This window comes from Bison bison, unplaced genomic scaffold, assembly GCF_000754665.1.
Source record: "Bison bison bison isolate TAMUID 2011002044 unplaced genomic scaffold, Bison_UMD1.0 scf7180017864269, whole genome shotgun sequence".
NCBI lineage: Eukaryota > Metazoa > Chordata > Mammalia > Artiodactyla > Bovidae > Bison > Bison bison.
In genome coordinates this window covers 10560-19806 of record NW_011494841.1, presented here as the reverse complement: position 1 = coordinate 19806, position 9247 = coordinate 10560, and the positions used below count along the sequence as shown (strand labels likewise).

General features: G+C 40.3%; 1 protein-coding gene across 2 annotated transcripts; it reads right to left on the bottom strand.

The window, feature by feature from the left end:
* Positions 1-1112: 1112 nt before the first annotated feature.
* PDCD2 (programmed cell death 2) lies at positions 1113-9216 on the bottom strand. Of its 2 annotated transcripts, XM_010848509.1 has the most exons (6): positions 8661-9216; positions 8167-8298; positions 6774-6877; positions 6126-6179; positions 5300-5413; positions 1113-4106 (listed from the first exon to the last, which is right to left on the bottom strand). In XM_010848509.1, the coding sequence occupies exons 2-6, from the start codon at positions 8216-8218 to the stop codon at positions 3948-3950; spliced, it is 483 nt and encodes a 160-aa protein (XP_010846811.1). In that variant the 5' UTR covers positions 8219-8298; positions 8661-9216; the 3' UTR covers positions 1113-3947. The 2 variants fall into 2 exon arrangements, with proteins under 2 accessions (XP_010846811.1, XP_010846812.1); XM_010848510.1 differs by lacking the exon at positions 6126-6179.
* Positions 9217-9247: the final 31 nt, after the last annotated feature.

Sequence of the window (9247 nt, the reverse complement as noted above, 5' to 3'; positions counted from 1 at the left end):
TAACCATCTCCTGAATTACGTTATCATTTACGCTATCTGCGGTGTTTCACTATTATAAACAGTGCAGCAGGGAACGTCCTTTTGTGTTCTTGTGAGGAGTACAGGTGTTTCTGTAACAACACTCCTAGGAGTCACTGTATTAAAGAAGTTATACATCCTAGGTTTTAGTAGATCCATACCAGATTATAGTCCAGAAGAAGTCATTAGTGATGTCAGTAATGCAGGAATTCATCCAAAAGACATCATTCCAGTAGTATCTCCTTCTATCCAAGAAAGAATTGTCTCCTCATGTGTAGGTCTTCTCTTAGGTTCTTCAGTAAAGTTTCATAATTTTTTTTATTTAGGGCTTTTACATTTCATAGAAGTTAATTCCTAAGTATTTTATAGTTTCTTATTAATGGTATTTTTCAGAATACTTTAAAATTATTGTTGATATATTTATCTATTTCCAATCACTTGACTGAACGTACATTACAACTTACAGTTGTAAAATGCAGCACACACAGGAAACCCAACACACGTTTCACATATTATTCAGAGGCAGACACCCCAGCAGCCACCAGCCAGAACCTTGCGAGCCATCCCAGAAGCTCCTTATGGTCCAGTCCAGACACACACCCCATAACTATTATCCTTTTACAGTAATTACCAAACACCAATATCGATTAGTCTTCCATTTTAATAAGTCGGTATGTTTTTATGTCTGTTTTATTCCGGAAGTTCCCCATCTCACTTAAGGAAATTTACAGGCTTGTTTGGCTAGTGGTTTCTTGGTCTATTTTGCTGTTGGCAAACTCCAGACGGTGCAGTCAGCACACCCTCTTCTGTTTCCTGTGGCTGCATCTGAAGGCTTGATCCCTTTAGAGAGACTGTAAATAGTGGTTTTAGGAGTTGAATGTCTGATTGTCTCCTTCTCATTGATCCATTAATTCCTTAGGTTGTATAAGATGAAATTTTAATCACTTTTTCATTATTTGTTGGAAAACTTTTTTTAATAGTGATATACTTCACATAGCAGGATAAATGCTTACTTTCCCTTTAAAATTTCTCAAGACAAAAATGCCTCATTAAGTTCATATTAATACATCCAATCCAGACTGCAGGGCTTTTAGTCAGCTCTGTATTTTTTAATTTATTATAATTGGAGGATAACTTTACAATGTTATAATGGTTTTTGCTAAACATCAACATGGATCAGCCACAGGTATACGTGTGTCCCCATCAGCTCTGAATTAATGTATTTTATGCTTAGAACCCTTAATTTTTAAAGACACATGGGATGATGAGTTAGAATAACAGAGTACTGCCACCGATATGTTTATCAAAAGCACTGGAACGTTTCTTCTTCACTATAATCTGAATTGTTGAAGGACGAGACCGGCACTCAGTACCTGAAATGAGGAGGTGGATGCACTGCTCTCTACAGCGGGGTTAGCTGCCTGGTCAGGCGGTGTCCAGGCCAAGCCCAGGGTTGGGGGGATGGTGGAGTACATGGTTTGGCAGTTTGATATCCTCTGCAGGAGCAGTTGCTGGGTCTTGCATCAATCATTTCATGGTCATCATTAAGGTTTTTAAATGTGTCTTCACATTTCTAGAAACAACTGAGTTACCTTTTTTATCTAAGTTTTAAAATTGTTTAGTTATTTCAACTAGTTGCTTTTTTTGGACATGGCTGCCAAGTCAGTGCTGTGATTTGGATGTCTGTGTCCAAGTGGAAATGCCCTGTGAACTCCCTGTCATCTCCAGACCATGGCAGGAATATAAACGTAAAGTAGCTTGGCCGATTACCACACGCCTGCATGTCTATACAAACATCCAGGGATGTCTCCAAGTAGAACATAGTGAATTCACTTAAAAAGTCCTTAGCAGTCAGGGTGCTGTCCTATTTTGGCAAACTTACATCTGAGTTACAGTTGGACTATGAAGGTCCCAGGAGATCAGTTCTCCACTGAGCTTCCTGCCAAGTGTGTGACTCTTGCCATATTGTCTCTCAGTAGCCACAGGCTATGTCCCCTTAATGATGGGTGATTCTCGCTGACTTAGCACTCCTAGCTTCAGGACTGTAATGCCATTCTCTCCCTCTGAAAGTTGTATTTAAGTCTCTCCATGGGATTCCATACTGCAGTTTCACATTTAGTGCTACGTGTAACTATTTTATATACACATCTTTGTATGAATTACATACACACCTGGTGGCTCAAGATGGTACGGAATCCGCCAGCAATGCAGGAGACCTGGGTCTGATCCTAGGGTTGGGAAGATCCCCTGGAGAAGGGGATGGCTACCCACTCGAATATTCTTACCTGGAGAATTTCATGGACAGAGGAGCCTGGCAGGCTACAGTACATGGGGTTGCAGGGTCGGACACGACTGAGCGACGACTACTACAGTAATAACACTACTATACACACACCACCGAGTAAAAGGCTAGGACTTCCTGATATAAAAGTATAATGAAGTAATCAAGTCGGTGGCATTAGCAAGTGATGTTACGCCGTTCTAGGTTGTGTTTATGGCAGCAGTGCATTTCAGGGTTAGCAGGGCTGTTAACCAGAACTAGCTGTTGGTCTTGAAGCAGTGATGAACAGCAATGTCTCCAGGTTTGCCTTAGTGCTGGGCAGGCTTCACTGCTGCTGAGAGAACTGGGAATTATCACAATGTAAGTGTGTATTGCTTGGGGTGGGAAGGAGCCTTAGCACTGATTTAGGAACCACTTGTGTAAACAGAGTATCCCTCATTTGAAAGCCTCTTCAGGGCCTCCCTTAGGCCCAACAGTCCCTGGGGCCCAACCCAGAGAAATTCCAGTGGCTGATTCCAAATCATTCCTCGGGTCTACCTGCTACCTGGGCAGTGCTGAGACAGGCAGATGGAAAGAGAAGACCATCGCTCTTGCCTTTCAGTCTGTGGTCTGTAAGCAGTGCCACTGGCTGACTAAGGTCAGTTTTGAGGTAGAGCTTTTCCAAGTCAGCTCTTCTGATCACAAATCTACTCATTTTTCTGATCCTGCTAACTGTTGCTTTCAGAATTAGTGGGTATCGCATTCATTGTACTAATTAGTCAATGATTAGTGATTAGTGAATGATTTTCCAGGCAAGAGTACTGGAGTGGATTGCCATTTCCTTCTCCAGGGGATCTTCCAACCCAGGGATAGAACCCAGGTCTCCCACATTGTAGGCAGACACTTTACCGTCTGAGCCACCAGGGAAGTCCAATTAGTGAGTGGGGTTCAGAATTTTCTCACATTCTGGGCTTCCATGTAAACTGGAGCCTGTGACAATCACCTGATTATTATACATGTCTCTCGGGATTTTACCCAACTATTTTTCTCTTGAATTTTGCAAATTTTAGGGGGAAAATGCTCTGAGTGATAGTTTGACTTAATTAGGCACATAATCCATTTTTATTATAAAAAGAAATATAAGTAAAAAGATCTTAGTTCTTTTTAAATATAACTTAAAAGTAAAAAATTCATTTTAAACATAAGTAAAAGGTTCTTGGTTCCACTGTTGAGTTCACATCTACTATCTCTGATTTTTTGATACACATACACATGTATATTTTTACAAAACCTTCAAAGTATGAATACCATCTATAATGGTATTATAGATGAGATGGTATTATAGATGGGGTGGTATTATAGATGGGGTGGTACTATAGATGAGGTCGTTTATAGATGAGATGGTATACAGATGGTATTGTCTATTTTACTTGATCTGCATATAGGTCTGTATCATTAAGATGGTAGCCTCCTACTAGATAGATATACCAGAATTTATTGAATTCCCTGCCACTGGACATTTTTGTCTAACATTCAGACAATGTAAACAACACCTAAAACATCATCTTTGTGTATCTCTGGTACAACTGTTTCCTTAGGATAAAGTTCTAGAAATGGAACTGCAAGGTAGAAGAGATTATGAATATTTTAAGACTTTACACCATTGTCTTTAGGCTGCATCTGTTATATCTTGCTTCCAAACAAATTCCTCTGTGTAGCCAATGCCCAGTTTACAGCTTTCAGCACAGGTGAAGATGGCCAGGACTCCCCAGTCGACACTCCTGCCCAGTCTGTCGGCCTTCAGGTAGTTGAGCAGCTGAGGCATGACCTGAGAAAAGGATGGCACAATCAGAGCTCTCCTTGGAGGTGAGGAGCACACACAGTTTTCAACAGACCAGATCTTCCCTGCCAGGGCTACTGTAGGGATCCCGATCTCTCAGTCTCCACATTTTACAGCAAGGTTGCAGACATTACACTGGTAACTTACTAACAATCTAAAAATACTTTACAGCTCTGTGTTTCTTTAAAGCCCCTCTTTATATTTGGTGTCCTTTTATCTGAGAAAGAAGTTCCCAAGTATAAGATTGGCTGATCTGTTTAACCTGGCTGTTAATTATTTTTTATTAATAATAATGCCACAAAAATAGGGCAGAGGCTTCTATTTGGGCAACTTTATTTTGTGTTATTTACAACCTGAATAGCAGATGCCGTTACTATGACTCTGAAGAAACACTACCGTGGAATACAAAAAGACAACCTACTGACGTATTTGTTTAGACTAGAAAGGGGTCTGAGGAGTCCGTGGTCTGGGAGTGAGTGGAGGCAGCACTGCCACCACTGCTATCAGACTGCTGTACGTGGGTGTCAGGCACCAAGAACCAGTCCGTTTTGGGTCAGTCCTCAAATTACCCTTTCAACCGTTACGAAACAACTATGACTTTATAATGTTAGTGAATCGACAGTTCAAGAGTAGTTTCCACCCAACCCAAATGGATCCTGACACTAATAATCTCTTTTCGGCAAGACAAATCTTATCTTAATCATTACATTCATTTGTTCTAACAAATCCACAAACCAAGACTAAACAGAGCAAGGGTTCTAAAATACTCCTCTCACGAAGACTGAAGCTATATTATTTTAAATTATAAAGGTAACAACAGAGGCACTAAAAATAACGCTATAACCACACTGGGAAGCAGGGGGTGGTCCAGGTGGCGTAAGTGACGTTTAAACCCTCACTACTGCGGAAGCCAGTCAATAGCGTCTATAAACTAGTAAACTGATAAATCTCAGAAAAAGCAAGCAAATTGGAGGCAGAAGTAACTTCCAGATTAACCAGTAGAGGATAATTCCCTCCTTGGAACATACTGTAAGGTGGGGCAGAAACTACTAATTGTCCTTAAAGGCCACCTTCCACACACAGCGCCCACAGGAACTCCTGCAAATAGATTACTTTGGCAAAGTTTTTTTAATATTTAATAGGGTAAATATATACTAAAATATTCCTTTTCAAGATCCTACCTGGAATTCAAATAATCTCTTAGCACCACAGGGGCAATCTGGAATATCCTTTTCTTTAGGGATATTTTCACCGGAGATCCAGAGCGGGGCAATCCCTCTGCCGTATCTGAGAATCTAAAATCAGTTAGGATCAGTTTAAATCACCAACATCTCATGTTACCTGAGGATCATCTCAAGAAACTTTGTACATACTCTGACAATTGATGAAACGCTCATCTGAAAACCGGTTTCCTGCCTGCCTCTCCCCGACTCCCTGGCACATACACATGGCACCCTTAATGCCTGCCTCAGTATCGTCAAAGTGACACTTTCCGCTCATCTGATGCAGGTCATCACAAGTATTTTTCTTAGATGACAATACGGTTAAATTCTGAATTCTATGGCTGTTTTGTGAAGAGACTAACAATAATTCTATTTCCCCATTACCAGGTTTTGAATATAAAATGCAGCCCAGTGTCTCTGCGGACCTTCACACAGATAAGGAGCCTTAGTTGCCAATTTTGAAACGAACAAATACCAAGTGAGACACACTGTTTTAAATACAACAGAAGTAAATTTCACTATAATAAAATGTTACGTAACAACCGAGTGATTTTCCTAGATGTTTCTTGTTAAAAAAGAAATACACATTGCTAAAAACCACCTTCTCAGTATTTAGGACCTAGACCTATTCTTCCTATAAGCCCCTAAGTATTTATTTGCTCTAGTGACTGACTTATGGGAATTTTGCAAAGTCTTTACTGGTTTATATTTATGGTGAAGGAAATTAAGGGAATAAAGTTAATGGAAGAAAACAGGCAAAGTGAAACAGCTGCTGAACACTTACTGTAAGTCTATAATCCACCTTGATCCTCAAAACCACTTTTTTCTTCTCCCTATACTGTAGATACAACTACATCAGAAGGCCAAAATATAACTCAAGGAGCCAGAACTCCTCACACCACGAAAACCCATTATTCTTTTCACAAAGTCAGTGATTTCTCTACGAATGTGTCAGGTTAATTTTTTAAGTCAAAGGTCCCTGTTGGAAAAATGGGCCAAAATTTCCTGTCTTGCCATTAGTGTCTAAACTCCATGTGTTACAGGCAACAAAAGATGTTTATCTCTGCTGATGGTTTTAGAAAATGACTATATGATACACAATGTAACCTTTAGTCTTTCCGTAACTATTAAAAGGATCAGCACTACAAACAGCTTTCCATACGGACCACTTGTGTGAAGGAATCCCACAGACAAGAGACTAACTGTATTAGAAAAAGTTACTTCTACACAGGTGTGTTTTTTTTTCCTGGCGCGGGGGCGGGGTGGGGTGGGGGTTTTTGGGATCTTAGTCCCCCCACCAGGGATCGAACCTGGGCCCCCAATAGTGGGAGTGCAAAGTCCTAACCACCGGACCACCAGGGAATTCCCAACTCAAGATTCATACCCCTACACCACTTGAACAGCAGAAGGAGCTATATGAGTTCCATTTTACCTGTTCTGGTTCAAGGGATATTTTAGTTTTAAACTTCTGGAAAATTCTATCTTCCTTAGATTCATGTTTTGCCATGGATTCCAATTCTTCCTCATGTGCTTCACCTGAAAAATCATCAACATTACTATTATGGCAACAGGAATAACCCACATGCAATCTTGACAATAAACACATGCAGAGGAAAGCCAGTTTTTAAACAACCAACTTAGTGTTAAATCAGACAGTGAAGGCCTGATGTTTTCACAGGTTTGCCCTGTTTTGGTTCATTAACATCTGTGCTTTAAGACTACCTGACTTTCCAGGTACTCCATGAAGCAGCATTATTCTGCTGTTTCTTTAAAGAGCTTCTCCTTAAACCTTCAAATTAAGAATAGACCCCAAGTCCCAGGCTCAGGACTGAAAAGGATACTCCCAAATCATGAGCCCTTCTAATTCCTATGTCCTTCACTTGTCTGAACTCTCATTTCCAGTTTCTTTCTGCCCCATCTCTCCTTTCCCAACTGGCACTCATTCAGTCATCACAGGCTCCCTGGACCTGTCAGCTCACACTTTCACTCTTACCTCTGGAATCCCAGCTACATGAATCACCCTGTCCTGAACAGCCAAGAGTCTTTGTAACTCAGAGGGTATTTCTGATATCCTGAATGTGAACTATAAGCCAGTAAACTGACATTCTAATGTAAAATTTAATTTAGAATCTAAAAATCTACATTCTGTGGTGATTAAGAGTTCAAGTTCTAAAGTCAGTAAGGTGTAAGCTCAAACTCCAGTTCTGAAACTTAACTTTGGTCAGTTATATGCCCAAACAAGTTATACCCAGAACCTCAAATTCCTCACTGCAAAATGAGGTACTGTTTTCAATGTATTGTTCTGATGTGAAAATCTCAGTGAGATCATGCACAGAAGGCCCATGCTACGTGCTGTGCAACAGAGTATGTGTTGGAGAAATGCTGGCTCCTCCTGAGCACAGGCACTGCTCTAGCACGTGATCACCGGGAAGTAACTGACAGAATCATGGACCTGAAACTTGCTAGGTAAGAGGGCGCCTGCCACCCACCAAACACTGCAAGGCACTCTCATGTACACCATCTCAATTTGAGAAACAAATCTTGGAACCAGATAAACTTTCCAAGTTTCCAACATCTTGTGAAGCCCCACCCAACTGACCACCTGGATACACCCTGTGACACTTCACAGGAATCAAAATATACGTTGTATATGCCAATGAGAGGAGTTCAGAAAGGATATCTTCAAATGAGACAGTATTTGAAAAGTACAGGTTGAAGCCTCCCAAGTGAGTCGCTCAGTGCTTCTCTTCTCAGCATATTGAGCCCTTTCTTTCAAGTATTATATTCACTCACTTAACAAATGAGTTTTGAAACAGATTCCTTACCCATGGTTCCTATAATCTCTGATTCATCATCTCTTTCCACAACTTCAGGCATAATCTCATCTTCTGTTTCTATTACAATTTCAAATTCTGGAAAAAGGAAGTTGTGATCTGGAACTGTATTGTCCAAATTATCTGAAACAAAAAGGTAACTAGCAGCATTAGTGATCATTTAGTTTTAAGAATCAAATAATTTCCTTTTTCTGAAATGTATTCCATGTCATAAACAGTATTCCTTAGAAACTAACACATGTAGCTCCACCATTGTAGATTATGGTTCATACATTACATGACTACATTAAAGCATGGTTGGGATGTGAGTGGGTGAGAACTCACAGCTCCTTCTTCATAAAGGTGTTTATGTCACTAGTTAACCAAAACTCTGAAAATCATTACACCTTTTCTAATGTTAACCTTTATCCTCAAAATGAAAGATTTGGCCTACAGACACCAGGAAACTGAGCTGGTATTTAAAAATTAAAAAAGAATTGACTGACCTGTCTGTGCACAAGCCTGCTTATGTCCTAATCTCCAGTCCAGACTCTGATGCTCCTTACTGCAGTAATGTGCCTTGTGACATCTGGAGCATCTTTTGGGGCCTGAACAGCCACAAACTCTGCAGAGATGTGCACCAGACTTGAGGTGGAGATACACAGACTCTCCTGTCTCTGACGGAGGATCCTCAGAAGGTGGCTCGTAGGAGTACAAGTCATTTTGCCTGGGGAGCTGATTTCTGAAAACTAAGGGGAGAAAAGGAGAACTGTTAATGAATGATTTAAATAAAACAATATAGCAATTCAAGTATTTGAGCCTTCACACTGGATTGAAAAAAAACATTCATTTTTAAAAAAGAAAAACTGAAGACAGTTTTCACGTGCAAAGAGCTTATTTTTTGGAAACGGAGAAAAGAAGGAGAAACTTTTACAGTTCACACAACTAAATACGCCCTTACAGTTTATTCAAATTAACAAGAATAATAGGTAAAGTCAGACTACAGAAAAAAGTGACAATTTCTATTACCTGAAAGTAACCTACCACACCTATTACCTACTAACTAACCAGAAGGCTGGCGGCTAGGAGTGGG

Excerpts from the sequence above, each read along its gene's own strand:
- PDCD2 (XM_010848509.1), bottom strand. The coding sequence starts at position 8,218 with ATGCCTGAAGTTGTGGAAAGAGATGATGAATCAGAGATTATAGGAACC. Across the intron at positions 6,878-8,166 it reads AGAGATTATAGGAACCATGG|GTGAAGCACATGAGGAAGAA; the intron begins GTAAGGAATCTG and ends ATGATTTTTCAG. Across the intron at positions 6,180-6,773 it reads TATCCCTTGAACCAGAACAG|TATAGGGAGAAGAAAAAAGT; the intron begins GTAAAATGGAAC and ends TTGTATCTACAG.